We start from the raw sequence: 24091 nt of genomic DNA on the forward strand, positions 1-24091 counted from the left end.
AGGATTTGGATGAAGGCAAAGAAGTTTTCATATTAAAGGAACGCCCCTTAGACGGGTAAGTAATAATTAGTATGATTAGGATGTTCCGAGCTTATTAATTGACGAATTTAGGTAGATATCTAATTGGAATAACTAGCTTAGGATCATAACCTTATGGATATAGCGAAGGTTGCAAACCTAAAACAGGTACCAATTGGCTAGCTTAGGAATTTCCATAATTTGGTACAGTTTTAGGAAAGATACATTTTTCCTCACACCGAGTAACTGAACGATTAAGAACCTATAATGGAATCTCTCCGCATTCCTTTACAGAATCTGTTGTGCTAGCACATTACTAAGTTTTCTTCAGAAATCTAGCCAAAAATGCCCTTTGAGGAAACCTATTTTTAGGCTATTTTTGTTCAGACCAATGAATTCTCTTCATGTATAAAATGCTCAAGCAGATTTTTGCCTTTCTCAGTCCTGGGATGTCCCTACAGAGTTTAGTTCTGCTGATTTTTCCCTCCTTTTTTTCATGAACTTCTTCTAATGAAGACTTCAAGATCGGTAGTTCAACAGAATAGTTTGGGGCAGATGCTGCGAAAAGAGTTATCATTTCCTGTTAACAAGAAGTCCTGTTCTTTTCCCAAATCGCTTTCCAATGCATTTTTGTGCTGATTAAAGCACTGTATAATCAGTGCTTTAATGATAGCCAGGATATCGGATTGGATAATTATGATACGATTCTGATACTTTTGTCAAGGTTTCCCGTCTGGAAGGTGCTATGAAATTCACCTGTAGGCTCCGTCCCAAAACACTTCAGTTACTGAGAGAATCTTTACTTCTTGTTCTTTAGCTGTACGATCCTTCAAGGGCCTTCATCTCTTTCAAACCATTCTTCTCTTATCAAAGTATTCCTACTCTATCATCCTCGACATCTTCCAGCCACCTAATCTTAGATTATCCCCTTCTTCTAGCCTGTCCAGGGGGCGCTCATCCAGTATTTTCTTGGGAATATTTGTTCTTACTTTCTACCTATCTAAATTCCTTCATAGGGCCAAGGATTTCATTTCCTATCCAAGGATTCAGCGACCTCTCATTTTTTTTTTTTTTGTTAGCACGACTCGTCTCGGTAATATAGATTGCGCCATTGGGTTCTTGTCTGTATGGCACTAACAGCCTGCTCTAGAGTCAAATGATGCAAGCCTGTATTTATAGGGGATTTTTCAGAGACATCAGAGCCTTTTGCCATTTTTGTCTCGGAAAATATCATCGCTGTAAGCCGGATCAGCTATGCAGGGATTTCAAACTATTCCAAATAGATCAACGGCCCGTTTCAGCTCGAAAAGTTGAAATCTGCGGGACCTTCGTCTGCACGGCTGTCTACGTTCGTCTACAACTTTCTTCGCTTCTTGATTGAAAGGAGGTATCCTGTTACTTAATCTTTCACTTAGTCTCTTAGTGTAAAAAGTTTCGCTGATGATGTCTCCTATTACAGAAGGAATCGGATAAAACTAAACGAAACACATAAGTTCATGAAAAGAAGAAAGGATGAGGATGTGGACAAGTGGTCGCGTACACCCGGTGCGTTAACAGCCGAAGGTTTCTTTTTTTTTAAAAAAAGGGAAACTTGGTCGCAGTAAGAGAAAGTGGTGTTCCAAACACACACACTCACACAGCTCCAGGATTTACTTGAAGGATTAGCACTTACTGTCAGGTGCTGGAACAGCCAGGCCCGCAGGATGTTGGTGGCCACTTTGGGGAATATTCCTCGCTTCTTCTGGTTCTTCTTGCCATTGCTTTCATCGTCCTCTTCACCGGTACCTTCGCCGCTCCCGATACTAGCATTGCTCGCATCGCCTGCAAACCAGAGCAGCAAATAAAAAAAAAAACCTGGTGTGAAACACTCACACTACCTTTCTCTTACTGCGATACTCGAAAGTTTTAACTAAAAAACATTTTTCTTCAACATTGAATCTTTACTAAATGTTAGTCTGGCTTCAGTAAAAAAAAAAGAATTGCTTGCTTCACTGCAATAAAACTGTGATTAGAAACGAGACGTCCAAAACCTTTCAGAACCCGCCTAAAATGGTTTTCCTGAAGAATGTAACAGACATACATATAATAATAGGGTTTATGAAAAACAATCTGGGATGGTAACAATTAGGGTTTTCTTTTACTCCAATTATTACAAATAACTCTACTGAAAAAGTTTCGAAAAACAAGTATAAACGCAATTTGTTTTTTTTTTATTCCCGAATCTTTCATTCATTTTTTGATGGGCTAACAAGTTGTGAACTTATAGTAAGTGAATGACGTATGTGGGTTTCACAACCGTTTTAGTTTTGTTAATTAGCAGGCCATTTGTTTTCTAAATAAAGTAAATAACAGATTACCAATTGTATAATAAGCAAGATTGAAGATTGAAGGTGTGATATGCTGGTATTCAATCGGGGCCAATCAAACAATGATAATAGATAGTTGGCCACACCTTCCCCATCTAGTAGACCACGCCCCGTCCAATGAAAATGGACTTATATGTTCACCAAGTAATACATTCGTACGTAAGGTATCCTGTTTTAGTAAAACATTTTTTGAGATCAGTCTTTATTTTGAAAAAATAATTTCGAATACTTTTACTCGTCTTTTTCTTCTTTTATCTAGATTCATATCTATTTCAATGAATTTTAAGATACGTGTCTAGTTACAATATTGTCTTGCAAACACACGAAAGTTATTTATACCAGAAAATTCTTACAAATAAAAGTGATTTTTTTTTAGGGGGTAAACAAATAGAATTCCTAGTTTAATAAACATCGATGGAGTCAATTTCTAGAAAAACAAAAAGAAATGAGTAACCTGCTTTCTGTAACCTCGCTCTACCCACGTTACCTATTCTTTAAAATCCAGTAAAATCTAGCATTGCATTTATTACTTTCTACTTGATACAGTATAATTGATGGAATGGTATTTTATTCTGAAGTACACTATAAAGGAATGTTTAAAATTATACCTGGAACCTGTTTTTATGCGAGGGACAAACGTATAAACTCTAAGAGTTAGCAATGATAAGTAGTTACAAAAGATAAAAGTTTGCGGAAACCTATCAAAAATTCAGCTACCTAAATAATAATATTGTTTTAAGTGCAATGACTGTTCATTAAATTTGCGTTTTGTGTACCGTGAATAGCAATAAATATTTTTTAATTATTACTTTTATTCAGAAACGCCAAAAGCAATGGGTAATGGTCTTCTTGCTGTCTTCATGGTTTATGATCTAGCGAGATACATTTAAACAAATATCGCTAACTAGAAAGAATGCGTATTATGAAAAATCACTTTTTGGTTTCATGTTGAAAAGAATATGAAAGAAATCATAAACATTGTTTAACTAAATCGAGTGGAGTGATAGTCTAAATATCGAAAGACGAATTAAAATCACATTCTTCGGATCGTTGACTACAATAAAAATTTTGAAAAATGTCCCTGTAAAGATTTTTGTAGCAAAACAAAAAAATATATTCTTCGATGTAAACAAATATGTGATTGTTTTAGAAGTTTCTTTTTTTTGCCATAAGTAAAATAATGAACAAAAAATATTGAAACACGAAAGACTAAAAAACGAACGAGTTTCATAGCTGTACGTTCGACCAAATATTTATGGAAATTTTGAGTACCAACTAATCTACTCGTAAATGCTCATGGTTTCTACAAACCTGGAATCCTATATTATTAGAAGATAATTCATGATTTTGGGGTATATTGAAGTGCGGCCAATAAATTAAAAAAAACAAAAACATTTTTGTTTCTTCGTACCAACGTTTTGGGTAAAAATATTACCTTCTTCAGGGTATTGTAAAATTTGTGGAGTTTAATTTTAAGCTATATCAACATAACTGTTGAATCAACATTACAGTTTGGTCGAAAACCAAAACTATCATTTGAAGATAATAAATAGAAACCGAAGGAAGTAATGCCTATTTTTTCAGGCGGGCTTTACGTTGAACTACCAAATTAGGTGTCATCGTTGGAGACGACTAGCAAACATACTTTATACTGCAAATTTCTTTTATTAACTATTAAATAAAATCCAAGGCCTAAGACCGGGGAATCGAACCCAGTACCCACAATACATACTCGTATTTAGCTTCACAGGTCTCGCCTCTAACCGCTCGGCTACTGTGGCATCTAAGAGACCTCAGTAATCGCTCTGGCAAATATCTGACAAATATCTCTTCAACTCTTCAACGCACTAATTTACATTTCTATTCAGCCAGCTGTTCCACTCAAACCCTGATACAGACTGGTTCTTACCAAATCATTCGCTCAACTGGAAGAAACCAATTTATTTGACAGCTTATCGATTAAAAAAAAAAAAAAAAAAATCGATTCTAGGAAGAATTTGCGGGAGAGTGTCATTCGGTCTTGCCTCTAGACTGCCATCTCTTAGTATTTTTCAGGCGGGCTTTACGTCCAGCTACCAAATTATGTGTCGTGGACGGAGGCGGCTAGCAAACATACTTTACTGTAAATTTCTTTTATTAACCATTAAATAAAATCCAAGGCCTAAGACCGGGGAATTGAACCCAGTACCACATTACACATATTAGCTTTACAGGTCTCGCCTTAAACCGCTCGGCTACCGTGGCGCCTCCATCTCTTAGTATTTTTAACCTTTTATCATAAAGAAATAATTGAATTATGTTACTAGAATTCTGTGTTTGGCAGAATTTTGTTTTTTCCTCACATACAGCTGTGAGATTGGCAGTTAGTGGTAGTGATTTATCATTCAAGATGTAATGTGATTTTTAATGGAAATGATTCCAATGATTTTTTTTTTTAAAGCCACGCATGCGCATGAGACACTTTATTTCAAAACAATTTTGAGGTGCCACTCTATACTTCTCTTACGCGGGGTAACTAGGAGACATGACATTGTACATACTGCAAAGTCGGCACCCCACATAGTCTTCAGAAGGCTGAAGGGTTGGGTTGTCTTAGTGGAAGGCTATATACATATACCACCCTTATATATGGTGCTCCTATCTGAGGTTGGGGTGGGATGACACCAAACTATCTACTGCCTACGAACACACACACTGCCATTACGGTGGTAATCTCAGTGCTGTTTCTGTTTGTATGTATAGGGTTTGTATTAGATGGAAAAACATTGGGAAGTCTTGCTGAGCTGCTACCCTTTTCGACCACCTAGTGTTTAGTACCATAATCATGGGTCAATGTCCCGTTTAATCTTTATTTAAAAGCAAACCCAACTCTCTCTTTAGTGGCGCTGTTCACTGACACACCAATACACTGTCTCCCCTCGGGCAATAAAAAAAAAGGCTGCAGGGCGGGTTTTAGAAACTGGCGGGATTTTAATACTATCTTTTCAACATTACTACACACACAGCTGGATATCTTTGACACTTCTAATACATATTTATCCATACTATAACCAAATACCCTCTCCATTATACTTTGGAGGGTCTATGCAATCCATGGATCAGGTACCTGTCTCACTGGGACTTCCTATCGCTCTAGAGCACTTGTTTTTGGGTCTTTGTTTTTCCTAGACGGAGACACAACAATGGCTGAACTTAATGTGCAACATTATTTTTGTGGAATTTTGAGTTTCATTGGTTTAGTGACCGTAAATTATTAAATTAAGGATTCAAAATTGGCGAGGAATCGGTCCAAATGAAACAACTCGTCTTTTTGCCAACGTTTCGACAAATATATTGCCTTCTTCAGGGCCAGGATATTACAAATACAAAACAATTTAGAAAATTGAAAAATCAGTAATATAAAAATAAAATAAATAAATAAATAAAATACAATAAATTTTATATAATTATTGAAAACTATTGATATATACAGTGATTATATAAGACTATTGATATATAATTATTGATATAAGGCGCCACGGTAGCCGAGCGGTTAGAGGCGAGACCTGCGAAGCTAATGCGAGGGTCGTTTGAAAAGTCCGTGCAAAGTCAGAGAGATAGCACCACTGGCGCTTATCGAGGTTATGTTTAGTTAGTAGCATCTCTTGGAAGAACACACACCAAGTTTCAGCCAGATCGGTCTATTTCTTTGTGTTTGGCATTCGTTTGGATCGAGGAAGTCGAGTGATTTTCAAAAAATGGACGAAAAAGAATTTCGTGTGTTGATTAAACACTACTTTATGAAAGGCAAAACGCCTCAGGAGACTAAAGAGAAGCTTGATAAACATTATGGTGACTCTGCACCTTCGATTAGAACAGTTTATAAGTGGTTTCAAAATTTTCGGAGTGGCCATATGGGCACAAGTGACGCCGAACGTTCTGGACGCCCTGTTGAGGTTACTACTCCAGAAATCATTGATAAAATCCATGATATGGTGATGGATGACAGAAGAGTGAAGGTGCGTGAGATTGCTAGTGCTGTGGGCATCTCGAATGAACGGGTACATAATATTTTGCATCAACATTTGGACATGACAAAGCTATCCGCAAGATGGGTGCCGCGATTGCTCACGCTTGACCAAAAACGAAATTGTGTGAAGTGTTGCAAGGACGGTTTGCAGCTGTTCCAGAAGAATCCGCAGGACTTTAAGCGTCGTTTCGTCACTGTGGATGAAATATAGATACATCACTACACTCCTGAGACCAAAGAACAATCTAAACAATGGGTTACCAAGGGGGAATCTGTGCCAAAAAAGGCGAAGACCGTTCCTTCGGCCGGAAAGATTATGGCGACTGTCTTTTGGGATTCGCAAGGAATAATCCTCATCGACTATCTGGAAAAGGGTAAAACTATTACAGGAGCATATTATTCATCGTTATTGGACCGTTTGAAAACCGAGCTGCAAGAATAACGCCCACGATTGGCCCACAAAAAAGTCCTTTTCCATCATGACAACGCACCAGCTCACACCTCAGCAGTTATGGTCGCAAAATTAATGGAAATAGGGTTCCAACTCGTTTCACATCCCCCCTATTCTCCAGACTTGGCTCCCTCGGACTACTATTTGTTCCCCAATATGAAGAAATGGCTGGCGGGAAAAAGATTTTATTCAAACGAGGAGGTGATTGCAGAAACGAATGGCTATTTTTCAGACTTGGACAAATCCTATTTTTCGGAAGGGATCAACAAACTAGAGCAGCGTTGGACGAAGTGTATAAGCCTAAAAGGAGACTATGTTGAAAAATAAAAAAGATTTACCCCCCAAAATTAAGTGGTTTTTATTTTTGCACGGACTTTTCAAACGACCCTCGTATGTATTGTGGTACTGGGTTCGATTCCCGGTCTTTAGGCCTTGGATTTTATTTAATGGTTAATAAAAGAAATTTACAGTAAAGTATGTTTGCTAGTCGCTTCCGTCCACGACACCTAATTGGTAGTTGGACGTTAAGCCCCGCCTGAAAAAATAGGCGATTACTTTACTTATAATTATTGATATATACAGTGTTACCTCAGTTTTCGAACGACTTGACTTTCGAACAAATCGGTATTCGACCAAGAAATTCGAGAAAATATTGTCCTGAAATCCGAATAAACATTTGGAACTCGAACACCCGAGATGCATGTGGACATGCGAATTTAGCGTACCATCTTTTTAAATGCGGCCTTACCCAGGCGCCAATTTGAGCTGGCTATGGTGAGTCCAATGAGACTGTGCGGTACTTTGTAGAGGTGTGTCCCGTTTATTCTAAAACTAGATTTCTCGTTCTTTGGCAGGTTAAATGTTTCCCTACAGGAGATTGTGGCAACCCTTAATCTTTACCTGAACTTTCTAGGTTTATTCAGTGCACTTTGGCAATTGAGTCGCCATGCTCCCTAGTGTCCTGTCACTACTTTATTAGTTTATTGTTCGGCTATCCGGAAAGTCTTAGACGGATTTATTGGTCTTGAAGCCTCGATATCTCTTATGAGAGGCATTATAGATGAGAGGTAAGCGAGGAACAATGGGCATTTTGGATTACCCTTTTTGGTGGAACCGCCCTTTTAATACAATCTACAATCTACAAATTTAATAATTACTTTGTATTAGTTTAAACCCAAATTTAAATTAGATTAATTAAAACCAAGAAATGAATGCAATTATAGCCAGTTTTAGGTTTGAAATTAGAATTATAATTATCAGAAATATTTGTTCGCATAATAGCAGTTATTATGTAATTTATTTATTAAATTTGAATATAAAATACTCTAAAATAGTATTTACATTAATTAGATAACTTTATTATTAAATATTTACAATCACTTACAAAAAAATGAAGTAGCAATGTACTTACAGTTTAACCTTCATTATAGAGTCCGGGATACTTGCGAAGAACCGACTGAATTTAGCAGACAATGAACGGGTAGAGAATAAAACATTGACGCGACCGAGTTAGAGACATCACAATAAGTGCCAATCTAAACTTGACCTGATTAAAAGAAATAAGCTGTAGATAAAAAGTGGTCATCTGCATCTGCCAGGATGAATGCTTCACGCACTTCTGTGCAGCGTAAAGCCTTCTCTTCCATTTGCAGCGTCTCACATGTTTGCATAGAAATCTGTCTGACCGGAACCGTCGTTTGTGTAAGAGGTGTTAGTTTCGTTTTGCCGAAAACATGTTTACTACACATTGTAGTAGAGCAACGAATTGTCGTGAAATTTCACATGACACTTGGTAAAACCGCTACTGAAAGTTATCTTTTATTAAAAGAAGTTTATGGTGATGAATGTTTATCACTTGCGCAAGTTTTTGAATGGTTCAAGCGTTTCCAAGATGGCCGAGAAGACGTCGGAGATGATGACCGCCCGGGTCGCCCTTCCACGTAGAAAACGGATAAAAATATGGGTTATAATTAATCAACATTACTACCGTGAGGTGCTTGCTCAACTCCGTGAAAAGAGTAAGGAAAAAACCGACCCGATTTGTTGGAAGAACAAGTCACGGGGTTCTCCATCAAGACAACGCGCCGACTCACACTGCATTGTCTGGTCAAGACGTTTCTAGCCAAGTACAACGTTCCAGTTTTAGGCCATCCGCCCTTATTCGCCTGACCTGGCCCCCATGTGACTTTTATCTGTCATGCAGGAGCTCACAGAAAAAGACTTCCAGCACTGTTTGGAACAATGGTAAATTCGCATGGAGCGTTGTAGGGATAGGGGAGGGGTGTATATTGAAAGTGATAATAACTAAATGTGTATAAATTTAAAATAAAATGTTTTATAGCAATAGTCTCGTTATTTAATAGCCACACCTCGTATCTACTCTTTTTCCCTGCATATTTTATCCTTGTCCTATCCTAAGCCTTCCCAAAACTGTAATGAAGGTTAAAATGTAAATTTACATTGGTACTTCATCTTTGTAATTAATTGTACATATTTAATAATAACGTTTATTTATCTATCTATCGTGTTATCTTATTATAACATTTTTCTTTCACAAGTTAGGCAATTGCGTGTTCTTTTTTCCAGAATCAACAAGAGCATGCATATAAAAACGTACCTTGCAAAATGAACTATAGTTTCAACCTCACTGCCGCATCTGTTACCGAAACGTTCAGTATCTTGTACAAGAATGGCCGATACTAAAAGAAACTCCTCGAAGAAATGCGTAATTTACATTTAGACATTCATTAGCCTATTCTGAGCCTAAATTTCTGTTAAAAATTTACTTTTATCGATATATTTTTCAATAATGATTCATATATTCTTTAAGGAACTGTCCTATCTAACAGAAGACTAAATTGAAGAAATAAAAACTTAATTTACACTGTAAATTTAATTTAATGTAAATGTTACGTCAAGCGGAGACGTAGCAATCTTTCGTAGATCATAATGAGGAATTGCATCGAATTTTATCGAGTATATTATTACATAAATGAATGTGAAATAACTTTCTTTTTTTATAAATATACTGTTCTAAATGATTGACAGATACAAGCGTTACGTTTTGAGTTAAATCTGTATTACCCAATTATTTTCATTTATAAAGATAATTATTCATGAAAAGTGTATAATTAATGTAAATAAAATATTTAGATATTCTCTAATTTTTTAATGGGTTTCATTATTCAATTTTGTAACGTCACAGGCTATTTGTACAGGATCAGGTCTCTAATTCCTTCATCAATTACAGAGATTACAGACAACCACGGTCGTTCTTTGCTAGTACAACTTGGATGGTTAGCGTACGCCAAGAGCTAGCTGAGTGGTAAAGGTGAGTTTTCTGTAGCCTAAATTAAAACCTTTTCGGTTTCTCTTAGCAATGGTAGAGCTCCTTTTCAAGGAGAACAATCAAAAGAAATAGACTCATAAGGGAAAATTAAATGAACAAATAAAAGTAAGCTATCCTAGGGAAGGGATTAGCTATGCGATTAGCGTATTGGATTCCAACGCGGAGATCCTCGGTTCGAATCCAGCTGTTGGCTCTTAGATTTTCCTAGGAGCTTCTTACAGCTCACTGTCCGGTGATGGACAGTGTAGTCTGTAACGAGAGAACATTGTCTGGAGGCCGGTAGTGCACTGGAAAAAGCCTCGGGTGCCAATTACCTCAGATGTTGACGCGCCTTAAATCATTAAAATAATAATAATCATTTATAAGACTTTCTTTTATTATTTTTCTCAGGGTTCTAACCCACAAATTTTCTTCGAATTGTGAAGGTTTGAACCTTACTTAAATTCTTATCACTTTAGAAGGATTCTTCTATCCACTCACTCTCTGTCCGTGAAGGAAAATTTTGTTTGTAAGGAGAGAACACAGTCTGGGGACCGGTAGTGCACTGGGAAAAGCCTCGGGTGCCAATAAACTGAGCTGTTGTCGCGTTTCAAATTAAAAAATAGAAATAAAAAATAAAAAACAAAAAATATATATATATGTATAAAAGCTCTCCTACGCGCAGGGTTTTTTTGAGAATTGCCACAAGCGGAAGTTTTCTTGATTACTGTTTTTCACTGTGTAAAATTATCAATGAGGTATGAAATGCTTATTGCGAGCTTACTTACAAACTAAAGGGGAGAGAATATGATGGGAAGTTGGTAGAAGAGAAATAGAGGGTTAGCAGGAGGTTCTCAGTGAAAGTTAGGGGTGGTTTTTGGCAGCAACTCGGAGCATCTATCATTCTGTGTGTGTGTGTGTGTGTGTGTGTGTGTGTGTGTGTGTGTGTGTGTGTGTGTGTGTGTGTGTGTGTGTGTGCGCGTTTGAGTAGACAAGCTGCACGTGTGCATGTTCTGTCACATGTTACTTTCTGGTTGTGGAAGACTAGCTGGAGTAAATTATGTAGGGAACATTCAGTCTGCTTGGCAGAGTATGGAAGGGTCTACACAGGATGTAGCCCTCTAAGATTTCCTAAACAGATATTTACATTTTCCGGCGAAACTCTTACTTTAAAAAAAGAGAGAAAAAAGTGCTCTCTTACAGGGCAGACTCCAAAAGCAGAAACGGAAACTCAAAATTGGCTCTCTGTTGTAGTAAAAGCATTGCCACCCGCGAAGACACCATTGAAAAGAACGTTGATACTTTTTATTTGTAGTTAATAGTAAGTATTAGGATCGAACCATATTTTGGATCTGGGCTTTTCACCGAAAATTCCCATTTTGAGGTCCCTCAGAATCCAAAAAAGAGGGTTTTTACAAATTAGTCTAATTGCTTAAGAAGAATGTGATGATCAGTAGAAGTTTTTTTAAGTATATTCCAACTGAACAGCTAGTACAATATGTTAAAAGAAAAGAATGAGATTTCGTGAACAGAGCCATCCACTGATAACAGCGGCATAACAGGCTGTCAAGGGCATAATAGAACTGCCTCGTAACTCTAAAACGAAAAAGCTCCAGAAGTTTAAATTAAAATATCTGCTTTAGATTTTACTATTGGACCTGACAATAAGCTTCTAGGCTTATTTCTAGCTTACTTACAAACTAAAAAGTGGGTACAAATGGTAAGCTGCTAGCAGTTGTCACTTTAGTGAAGCAATTTTCTTTTAGATCACAAAATTGATGTTTTAAGTTGGTTTCTATCTTCAGAATCTTATGTTAGATTCTTAGAGTATAGCACCATGCGAGATCTAAGGGAACAAACAGTGTACAATAATTCCTATATAAATATCCCCTTGAGAAAAACACTTACAGTTTAAAAAGTTAAATATACGGATTGATTAAACGCCAAAAGTGCCCAACATTTCATTCGTAATTTCAACCATTTAGAAACGTTCGTTAAAGCTTATGCGTTTTATTCAAATTTTTGTAACAAAATAATATCATTCAAGTAATTTTACTGCATTCAATTTCCATTAATATTTTTTTTAGCATTTTGATTAGATGTCACACACCATTATGCTGGGCATTTTAATATGCAAAATATTTGTTCAGTACAAGAGTAACACACCATTTAACTTTGACCATTGACTGTAATAGAAGGTATCAAACTATTAAACATTAACTCCTTAAAATAACAGCCCTATGCAAATGAACAAAATGGCGGTAACAATAGATGAAACAAGACCCACAATTTCCTTTTATCTACTTCTCTCATTATGCCAAATTTTCTGTTCGCCTATTGAGAAAAATTGATTTTGCCGAATTTGATACATCATTAAATACCTACGAAGAAAAAATTATTAAAAAAAAAAATAATAATACTTTTATTTTCCACAGAAATAATTAGCGATAAAGAATTGGCCAATCACAAATAAAGAATGGAAGTGAGAAAAGTAGGTTAGTTGAAGAGCCAATCAGAAGCGAGAACTGTTTATTAAACCACGCCTACCCTCCCATGTATGACATACCACGCCCTCTTTGGCCAGTAATAAAATGGAAGATCTTGTATTTTCCATTTTTTCTACTCACTATTACTTTAGACAAACGAAAATATTGGCCTATTTTATTTAAATTAAGAATTATTTGCTACGGAACTCAGGTTTGGGGCCTGAGATATACGGAGGAACTGGAAAAAGCATCCCTTTTTTTCTATAAGAGACATCTCCAACTCTCCAAAAACACTCCAAATTACTTGATTAGGTTAGAGACGGGTCAGCTAGCTGTGAGTTATACCATTCTAAAATTAACTTTAAATTGGTTGGTGTGTTTACTCAATATGAATAACTGCAGATATCCAAAATTATGTTTTACCAAATTACGCAGTATCTCTGATTCTAACACTAAATACAATTGGGTCTCACAACTAAAAGCCATTTTATGAGAATGATGGTTACAGCCTAAAAAAGAAAATTCCTAAAATTCTACAGACTTACGGTGATTATCTTCAGGCTTTGGACTGTGAACGCTTATTTAACTCTAACTTCAATAGCCATTCTTACAAAATCCTCAACTCTTCTGTTACTGTAACGTTCTATTTATCATGCGACATACCTTTTCATTTCACCAGATTGTTTGCTCAAGTCAGGACTTCCGGTAAATACGTCATAAAAATTTCCTCCAGATCCATGACACACAAAATTAATCCTCAGTTGAGTTGCAAACTCTGTCCGTTAAAAGTATTGGAAAACATCGACCACATTCTAGTGGAATGTCCCTTCTATCAGTCAGTCAGACAACATTTTAAAGTTCATGATATGGGAGAGCTGTGGCCGAACACAATATTAGACCCCAAATCAAAACAGCAAGTCATATTATATTACAATTATATCTCATCAGTACTATTTTTAAGAAATTTCATTCTGACTTGACAATCTCGTTTTAAATGCAGGTGTACTTTTATTTATAATTCATTTATAATTATAAATTAATATAGTCCCTTTAATTGAGTACTTATTATCAAAAAATAAAATAAACCTAATTTTAGGGAACAGATTAGCTATGCGTTTAGCATATTTAGTGCTGCACGAGAAACGAGACAAATCTCGGTCTCGGTCTCGGTCTCGGTACCGAGACCGAGACCGAGACGAGACTTAAGCAACCGAGACCGAGATCGAGACATGATATATATCTCGTCGAGAAATCTCGGTCTCGTCTCGGTTTTTCAAATATTAATTTTTAGCTACAAAATTATAAAATTGTGGAGGCAGATATGTTATTTGGGTTTTTCATTTGGCGCGTTTTTAACATCTTTTTGAAATTATATAAAGATATATAACAGTAATTAAAACTGTCCGGTAGGACAGTTGTATAAGGATTGATCGTCAAAAACTGCACGAAAAAGCGTAACGTTAAAAAACACCCAACTTTGACAATTTTTTTCTCTAAAAGATAAAATTCCCAAATTTTCTTTAAAATATAGGGCAAACCCTCCTTTATAACTGTAATTTTTTTGCAACCCCCCAGACCTAATAGATTTCGAGAAAAAAGTTGCCGAAAATGAGCAAAAACGGCATTTTCAGAAATTGTTGTTGTTGTTGTTCTTCTTCTTCTTCTTCTTCTTGTTGTTGTTGTTGTTACCTTTTTTGTAAACTACGTAGCGCCTAAACGCGAGAACCGATTTTCATGAATGAGGTGACATTCGATTCGGAATTTTATGTAGATGTGCCTTTTGGGGGTCTCGACGCTGTACACCGAATTAGAGAGGAGTTAGCCCCCTTTATGTAAGGCCCCCTTCAAAATTATTATTACTAATTACTCTGTAAATCTTAGCCCGATTTTGATAAAATTTGGTAGGATGATAGAGTTAGGGCTCCCCTACGTAACATTAAAGCGGCGATCTGCTCTTACACTAGTTAAGGGGAAGTATAGCAATCGTTTCAAATTATCGACAAGTGAACTGATTTTCATGAATGAAGTGTCATTCGAATCGAAATTTTGTACAGATTTGCACTTTAAAAGTCTCGTCGCTACGCCTCATATGGAGGGGAGTTTGCCCCACCCAAGTATGGCCGTTTCTAAAACTATTATTACCAATATTTCTATAACGCTTTGTCCGATTTTGATAAAATTTAGCACGAAGAAGTGATTAAAGCTCCTCTACATGGCTGTGAAGTGCCATCATGCTCTTACACCTACTAAGAGGAAGTACTGAAATCGTTAAAATTATCAATGGATGAACCTATTTACATTAATGAATTGTCGTTCGATTCAAAATCTTTGCCTCTTTGCCTTTTAGGGAGAAGTACTGTAATCGCCCGTTTATTTTTCTTACTCCTCTTAAAAGGAAGGTCTGAAATCGCAGTTTAAATTTGCTTTTTACGTACAAATACCTTCCTATTTTATATAAAAAGGCTTTCTCAAAAAAATTGTTATTGAGGATGGTTTGGGGACCGCAACTATAATCATTCTTTAAAAAGATCTCTCCAGTGGTAGTTACGGTTCCTACTTAACACCTTATCAGGTTATAATGATAGAATTGCTTATTCCTAATTTAAAAAAAGCAGTAAAGCAGATATGTAACTTAGCAAAATAGACAAAAATGAAAATCTATCCAAAAGGTACAAAAATCTCCTTAACAAAAACTTACAGTTTAAAAAGTTAAGTATAAGGGTTGATTAAGCGCCAAAAGGTACACAAATCAGCTAGTACCCAACATTTCATTCAAGCTTAGTTGATATAATTTAAGTAATTTTGCTGCATTAACTTTTCCTTCACATTTTTTAGAATTTATTAGATGTCACAGACCCTTATGCTGGCCATTTTCATCTACAAAATATTTGTTCAAGTAGCACTGTAGATTGACTTTAATATCTATTAATCTATAATAATCAAACTATTAATTACAGGTTAAAAAGAAAACGGTATAAAAAATAAAAAAAATTACGAGGCTACAAAATTTAAAAACTTTTTTAAAAAAATGCTTACACCAACATACATCAATGATTTCGATTATTTTATTTTTAATAAAAATCGTCGGTTTAAGTTCATTCTTCGATTAAAGTAATTGTTATTTTATGAAGTAGTCAAACGTTTATAATAATAGGTAATAATTATCTGGCTCTATCGCAAATAATATAGTTTTCTTCAATCACACTCTCAATGTAGCTGTTCTTCTCACAATGTTATATATATGTTATGTAATATAAAATAAATAAGTATTGCATACTTTTAGGACAGCTAATTATTCCAGTATTTTACTATAAGTAAAATTAAATTACAATTGAGAAATGAATAATTGTTGTTGAATAATCTACTTGTTATTAACTGTGTGTTATTTGTGCTCACGAATATTTCGGTAAGACGAATTCAAGTCTGAAATATTGTTTTAAATCCTCCGTGATTCAAATTTAAACAGTAGCCGACTCTAACTTTGTCTTTTTCTACTTTAACATGCATGTATAAGATGTGACAACTTCAGAATAAAGGGCATATTAAAGATAAATCAGAAGAATAATTTGGAATAGAGTTAAAATAAAGTACCTATTTAAAAACGAAGATATAATATACATTTTATCATAATTATAACCAAATAATATTATCAACGAACTGGCCAGCATAAGGGTCTGTGACATCTAATAAATTCTAAAAAATGTGAAGGAAAAGTTAATGCAGCAAAATTACTTAAATTATATCAACTAAGCTTGAATGAAATGTTGGGTACTAGCTGATTTGTGTACCTTTTGGCGCTTAATCAACCCTTATACTTAACTTTTTAAACTGTAAGTTTTTGTTAAGGAGTAGTAATATATGATGCATTGAAGTGTAAGTAGTTGTCTTCTTTTACACACATTTTCATTACCAATATATAAATTAAAATAATTATTAGAAAATAATGACATTTTTTGAAAAGATTAGTAATAGCAAACCACTTTTAATACTTAAACAAAAATTCAAAAAAACTGAGACCGAGACTGAGATATCTCGACGAGACCGAGATCGAGACTGCATAAAATCTCGCCTCGTCTCGGTCTCGTGCAGCACTAAGCGTATTGGATTCCCACACGGAGGTCCCAGGTTCGACTCCAGCTGCTGACCCTTAGATTTTCTCTTCCTAGGAGCTTCTTACAGCTCACTGTCCGGTGATGGACAGTGTTGTCTGTAACGAGAGAACACTGTCCGGAGGCCGGCAGTGCACTGAAAAAAGCTCCGGGCGCCAATAACCTTAGATGTTGACGCGCCTTAAATCATAAAAAAAAAAAAATAACCTAATTCCCATTACAATCAAAATTAAATTGAATTAAGTTCAAGTTAAGTTGCGAATAAGCCATTTATTAATCAACAGCCACGTAAGACTTCACCATCTTTACTTCGCGAGTGGCCATCGGCACCCGCTTGGCGTCGCGCTACCATTGCTTTACCGAGAAAGTGTGTATTAATAAACCATTTTTCATATTCATTCCTGCTCACTACGCCATCTTATTCGCCCGTTATTTTGTATTATTTTCATAAAAATTAATTTAATTTATAATCAAAGTCCAACATTTTGGCCGAGTGTTGAGTCCCCTGTAGTGTTAGGGCCTGCCTAAAGGCGGGTCTGGCTGCTTCTTTTCCCTTTTAGGCATTTTAGGGTTCCCTCTTTGCTGTCCTTAAAACAAAAAAAAAAAAAAAAAAAAAACCAGAGCAGCTGGTTAATTTGAATGCCAACCTACCAGCCGAGAGCGGAATATTGAATGTTTTTTAAGGACACCCACACATACAGCAATTCAGCAATTCAGTTTAATTTTAGTGATCTGGGCGCAGTTCAGCAAGAACCCCTCCAGGTCTGTCTGCCAGTGACAAGCGGAGTGTCCAAGCTCGGGGTGTGTCAAGCGCAGGCACAACCATTAGTCGGGTCCCTTCTTGCCGGGATCGATACGCTACAGAGCCCACTACAGCACACCAGCACCCTGCAGGCGGAGGACCACCCCCAGTGCGGCGCGTGCCGCCTCTCTTTATACGCTCCTTACTTTCCTCTAACTGCCGGAACAGTAAGTATCCCGAGCGGCTCCCATTTTCTACAAATTGAGTATTCGCAAATGCAGGATGCAGCAGAAACTTGCTATCTTACTATCGTATCTAACGCTATATTTTTTCCCCTCAAATGGGTAGTGTTCAACTTACTGAATAGATTTTTAATTTCTCTTAGCCCCTTTGCTATTGACATAAGCGGCTGGTCCGGTTCCCCAAAGTAACCCGAAAGTATCAAAGGGTCTCACCCTATGGCGTTCGTGTAGATTTTCATTCCCCCATTCCAGCAATACACCTTTTTGACCCCTTCTCAGAGCATATTCAGGAAACTAGGAATTTCGAAAACATTTTATGTTAAAACCGTACAGTTACAATAGCACGTTCAGAGAGAAGCTCAAAATCCCTCTCCGCAACTATCAAAAAATTCAATTACACTTGATGTCTTTACAGTCATTTGTACACTCAGTTTAGATAGTTCAGCAAGAATAATTACCACAAAAACAAATTGAGGAAAGAAAACTATTAAAAAAAAGTACTTCTAAGTCTTTTTCTGTGAGCTCCTGCATGACGCGTGCCGCTTTTTATTTCACAGCTTCAACTGGACTGAAATCGTGTTCCTTTTAATGCAGATTTGACTTTGGAGGGGACAGATAAAAGTCACACGGGGGCCAAGTCAGGGGAATAAGGGCGGATGACCTAAAACTGGGATGTCTGTACTTGGCTAGAAACGTCTTGACAGAGACAATGCATTGTCTTGATGCAGAACCCGTGACTTATTCTTCCAACAAATCGGGTCGTTTTATTTCCTTACTCTTTTCACGGAGTTGAGCAAGCACCTCACATGTAGTAATGTTGATTAATTATAATCGATATTTTCATCCGTTTTTGGACGTGGAAGGGCGACCTGGGCGGTCATCATCACCTCCTACGCCTTCTCTGGCCATCTTGGAAACGCTTGAATCACTCAAAAAACTTGCGCACTTAATAAACATTCATCGCCATAAACTTCTTTTAATAAAAGATAACTTTCAGTAGCGGTTTTACCAAGTGTCATGTGAAATTTCACGACAATTCGTTGCTCTACTACAATGTGTAGTAAACATGTTTTCGGCAAAACGAAACTAACACCTCTCATACAAACGACGGTTCCGGTCAGACAGATTTGATTAATTTATAGAAGCCAAATATAGCGCCTCCATTCTCATAGTAACCAATATGGTTTCATTAGGAAATCGGTCATATTCGGACAGTCTGGTTAAGAACTTTGGTTTTTACTCTATTTGCGGTAGCTGATGAATCACAATTATTACATCCTTTCCGCAACCAAAGTAACAATTGGAAACACTTGCGTTTTGGTGAGGTTATGGATAAACCTAAACCGCATTATCTTAGAACTGCCTTTCCCCGTAACTTTGGCTGCGACAAATGGCTTTTACATCGGCATACCATCTTCGCCTACTGCCATCATTCCAAACAATGAAGTCTCTTCAGAAAACTTAAGCCCAATGGAACGCTCTCTTTTGCCACGTTGACCCCAGATCCCAAAACTTTTCCAGCATTACCATCTCTAACTGTATTTTTCCTGCAGCATTCTTAAGCCTATTTCTAAGATTAAAGGGTCTGTCAAATTACCTGGTCTTGTAACGCACAACTTTAATTATTGCTCACCTACTCTAGTGGTTTATTTTTTATTATATCAACCCTTTCTGGTTAGAGTAAAGCTTTCCGTTTAGCCCAATACTTGTGTGTTAACCACAATAATCACCTGGATGTTGCACATCCAGTATTAACCTCACCATACTCTCTGAAATCTCGGAAAGTTGAACGGTTCTCCATAGCTTAGAGGCCAGAATTTAGAAGAAGCGCCAGTTCTTCTCTTTCTACTATAGTCCATCGTCGTAAAAATAGAAGAACTGGCATTTATCCTGCTAATTAAGGAGCATTATTAAGTAAGTTAGTATGCCGAAGTAGATGAAATTTGGAGCCCGCAAATGCTTTAAGGGAAATTTTGTGGGATCGGAGACACAGTGAAGTAGTTTAAAATCTTTATGAAGAACTTAACGCGTGAGTTAAATTGACTACAATAATCTCTAGAATAAATAGAGCGATTTTTGTGAAATACTGGGTTTGGCTATCAGTAGGATGTTGAAGGTAATTTTGTAGAATATCGTAGTTGGGCTCTTGGATGGTGAAACTGATCAAGCACTGTTCTGATAGATCTTGTTTGATAGAGCCTGCTGCTATACTTACACGAGTTGTACTCGCCTGGGCTGCCGAGGAATACTGAGGAGTATAGAACACCGCGTCTCGCCGCATCGCTGGCGGCTCTTGCTTCCGCCGGCGATGGCCACTCTCGACGGCCGCACCACTTGCCTGTAACACAAATCAATGACTATAGTGACTAAATTTGTATTTACTTATAAAAAAACACATTGTTGGAAGAAGAGGAATTTTGGAGTATTGTCTTGGGTAATGCGGATGGATCTAAACCAGGAAATCTCCTAATCAGGATGTGCAAAGATAGATCCATGGGACTCACGCTAATAGCATTTTATAAAATGGAATACAGAAAGTAAAATGGAATTTCTAGGTCAGTATTGAGGATTTTATAAGAAACGTTGGTGCTTTAGTGAAGGTATTTGGATTGGATGCGACAAAAAATTGGGATACTCAATTTCACCCCAAAACCTCGCACCCTTATATCCAGATGGGTATGACTGGGTTTTAAATTAGTATTTTGTTATTTCAGAAACATTATGAACGTCTATTAAGTAGTTTTGAATGAACTTTGTAGCATCGATTGAGGTCTAGTCTTTACAGTATTGTATCTGGGTCTTCATGTAAGTTGTTATCTAATTATAGTTCTGGGTATAGCACAGTCGGTATTATGGACCCAAAAGAAGAGGACTGAAGGAAGATTGGATTAGTTGCAAGGATATTGTGGAAATCCAGAAAATGTAAGGATGGATTAGTTCGTTAACAAAGGGGATACTAAAGGGCGATCTTTTTACTTTTTTAAAGAATTGAGATATTGAAACTAAGGTGAGCGTTAACCATATGACGAGGAGCTTCAATAGATTGGCGGAATTAGATTCTCTGGATGATGGATGGTTTCGTGGAAACCATAAATCCATGCTGATCCATCTGAAGTGTTTTTTTAAAAAGAGATTTTTGGTTTTCTACATTCATGATAGATCTAAGTCCAAACAGACGTCGTAGTTTTTCAAAAAGTTAGTGTTAATTCTAGTATTTTCAGTCTTGTATGGTGGGTTCCATGTATAAATAGAGGTAGAGAGTACTTCTAGAGTGAAAATGAATGTTCTTCTAGTTCTGTATAATTTTCCATTTTACGCACACAAAGAGCAGATAAGCACAAAATGTTCTTAGATATAATAAGGAAGCTCAGGTTTAGGATTATAGATTATATAACAGTATCTGTACGTTGTAATCAAGGTTTCTGGATAAGTGGGATTAACAGCGGTGAACACTCGACCAAGAATGATTTCTTAGCAAAAATACGCTAGCACGATAGAATTTCGTCACAGAGAGTTCAATGCCGCAACTAACTCTGTAGTAGCGATCTATCAGACAGGAGTAGACAATTTGGTAATATGAAATGGGAAGGAATCTCTTCAGTTTATATACAACAGTGACGAATCCTGTCGGAAGCCAGAATCAAGTCCAGGACGGCTAATGGTCAGAAATTCTTAATCTCCGAAATCGGAGGACATTTTGAAAAAAAGATAATTGACAAAATTCCCCATCGAAAGAACATTTTAAAAGTGAATACAACAACTTTCAGAATAATCTTTCATAGTCAAGGATTCACCTTAATATTATGGAGTCTAAAACACCTTACGTGGATCCTCTATGAATTTGAGATTTTCAAAGTTGATGGGAGTGCTGTAAGGAACTGTTACCACCGTTACAGTTGATCTAAAGAGGACAGTTTATCATAAGAAATAAAAAAGTAAAGTAATAACTATTTTTTTTCAGGCTGGCTTTACGTCCAATTACCAAAATTAGGTGTCGTGGACGGTGGCAACTAGCAAACTTATTTTACTGCAAAATTTCTTTTATTAACCATTAAATAAAATCCCAAGGCCTAGAGACCGGGGAATCGAACCCAGTAACCACACAATACATATTTAGCTTTACGGGTCTCGCCTCTAAACCGCTCGGCTACCGTGGCGCCTTAAGAAGTGTATCATAAGAAGTATGATTGTTCTAACTGAAAAACTGGAATTTACACATCATTTTTTGGGGGCCAAACTCGGGAGATATGAACTTATTAGTTTTATTTCATAAAATAGTTATCGGAATTTTGGGCAAGCAGAAAATAAGTACAGGACTCTCTCACTAGCGAACACCTCCATTTACGGGCAGTTTTTGGATTTCCCCGTTTTACCCCTATACACTTGCTATATAAAAAAACCTCCGTCTAACGGACACTCTACATAGCGACCGCGGACATTGATTTCACCTCCCACCAACGACCACCTTATTATTAAAAGTTCGTTTGACGCGGTGATAAAAAATAATTATCTCCTCTCAAGTTTTCGTTTTTTTTTCTAGTTTTTCCTAAAGTTTCCTATATAAGCTCCATACATCTTGTATCATTTTAATCATTTTTCAATATAACTTTGGACGAACAATATTATTTTTTCCGATATGTCTCACAAACGAAAATGGTTAACTCTAGAAGAGAAAATAAATGTGTTGGAAGATTTTGCAAAAACCAAATCGAGCCATCGTCAACTTGCCGAAAGGTTTGTTCTATTTTTCTAATAATAGATGATACGAGTAGTATGATGATAATTTTACCATAAATTATTATTGTTAGGAATAAATGTGATGATTATTATAAAAATTATTAATTAAGTCAATAATATGTAGTTTTTTGATAAATTTTTTGGATAATTAAGAAAAATTTGATGCATATCATATAGCTAAATAATTATGCAATTATGCACGTTTTAAAATAGATGTTTGGAAAAAAAACCCATATTTTTTCATTATGAAACTTGCCTACCTCCTTCTAACGACTCCTCCAAACAGCGGCCACTTTACTTTCCCCCGCCAGTGTCCGTTATTGAGAGGTTCGACTGTAGTTAGACTTAAAAATCATGCAACCGTACAGCAAACTGCTAGATAAAATTCTTTCTTGCGTATAAGCACTAAACTCAAATTAGTTGATTACAATTGATTATAGGCGCGGCAGGGAATAAAAAAAAAAGAAAAAAAAAATTAAAATTATACTTGTCTCTAACGCGAGTAAAGAAGACAGAATGGTGGCGTAACTGGAGTTCCGCTTGGAGGGTCCCTGTAATGAGCAAGGTTGTTTCCACGGCATTTCATTAGCGCACAGTCCCATTATTCTCGCTAACCAAGCGAGCCACACTACTTGCTCCTTACATGTTAATGTGCCCCTTGAAGGGGGGGTCTCTCCTCCTCCTCCTCTCAGCGCCACTACTTGCATCTTCTTTAACAATGGCCAGATTAACTTTTTTTTATTTTCTACCTTCCATTAGAAAGGTAGTTTACAAATTACGCGAGCAGTCTGTCTTCATCACTGTCCTATTCTAACCGGTTAGAGAATAATAATAATAATAATAATAATAAAAAGATTCTTTAAAAAAACTTACATGGCGTTCTCTACACTTAATTTTTTTAACAAATTAAATTTTCTTGAATCTAATATACTGGAGAATTCAAAACTTTTGAACTAATAAGATCGTCAACTTCAGCATTACCCCGTAGATAACACAACTTTTATTGGTCTTTTAACTACCCACAATTCAAAGCAGCTTTGTTCCACAGAAATATTAGTTTATTGGATGGCCAAGAAACGTACCTGAATTCAATTCCTCAAATCAGTCAAATTATTTCTCAGATTAGACTAGCTTCTAAAAAATCTGTTCGATTATTTATTAATGGACTGAAACACACATTTTTTCCTGAAAGCCAATGTAAATTGTGTAAAGAAGCTAGTTCTAAGGACGATCTTTGTCATTTCTTTACAGAATGTAAAATTTTAGATTGACCTGAGAAATAAATTCTTTCAATTTCATTTTCAAGAGGAGCCGGTTTCTAAATTAGTCCAATTTGGAAAAATTATTGTGCTTAGATTTAAATTTACTATCGAGGGATTAAGAGTAAGATCGATATTATTGTAGGGCTTAAAACTTGAACTATTGTTGTCTCTTTTCTACTTTTGTGATTGCATTATTCTCTGAAATAACATTCATTTCTTCAAAATATCATTACAATTATTGTCATTTATCTATATGTTAAGATGCTGAAGATTTCCATTATATTGTCTAAATAAGGTTTCTTATACCCACATATGTATTTTTTTAAGTAAATTTCACTATT

The 24091-nt window shown here is 36.3% G+C and overlaps 1 protein-coding gene across 7 annotated transcripts in view; it reads right to left on the minus strand.

Moving 5' to 3' along the window:
- Positions 1-24091, minus strand: part of hth (Meis homeobox homothorax) — a 290170-nt gene that overhangs the window by 101699 nt on the left and 164380 nt on the right. For 3 of the 7 annotated variants that reach the window (XM_074134763.1, XM_074134760.1, XM_074134762.1), the window contains exons 8-9: positions 19967-20089; positions 1691-1839 (exon numbers count right to left, since the gene is read on the minus strand). In XM_074134763.1, coding sequence (XP_073990864.1) covers positions 1691-1839; positions 19967-20089 — 272 coding nt within the window. The remainder of the gene's footprint in view (positions 1-1690; positions 1840-19966; positions 20090-24091) is intronic. The other 4 variants (XM_074134764.1, XM_074134761.1, XR_012460421.1 and 1 more) reach the window with 2 other exon arrangements.

The sequence above is a fragment of the Rhodnius prolixus genome, unplaced genomic scaffold (assembly GCF_049639745.1).
Source record: "Rhodnius prolixus isolate KJV_2025 unplaced genomic scaffold, Rpr scaffold_28, whole genome shotgun sequence".
NCBI classification, from domain to species: domain Eukaryota; kingdom Metazoa; phylum Arthropoda; class Insecta; order Hemiptera; family Reduviidae; genus Rhodnius; species Rhodnius prolixus.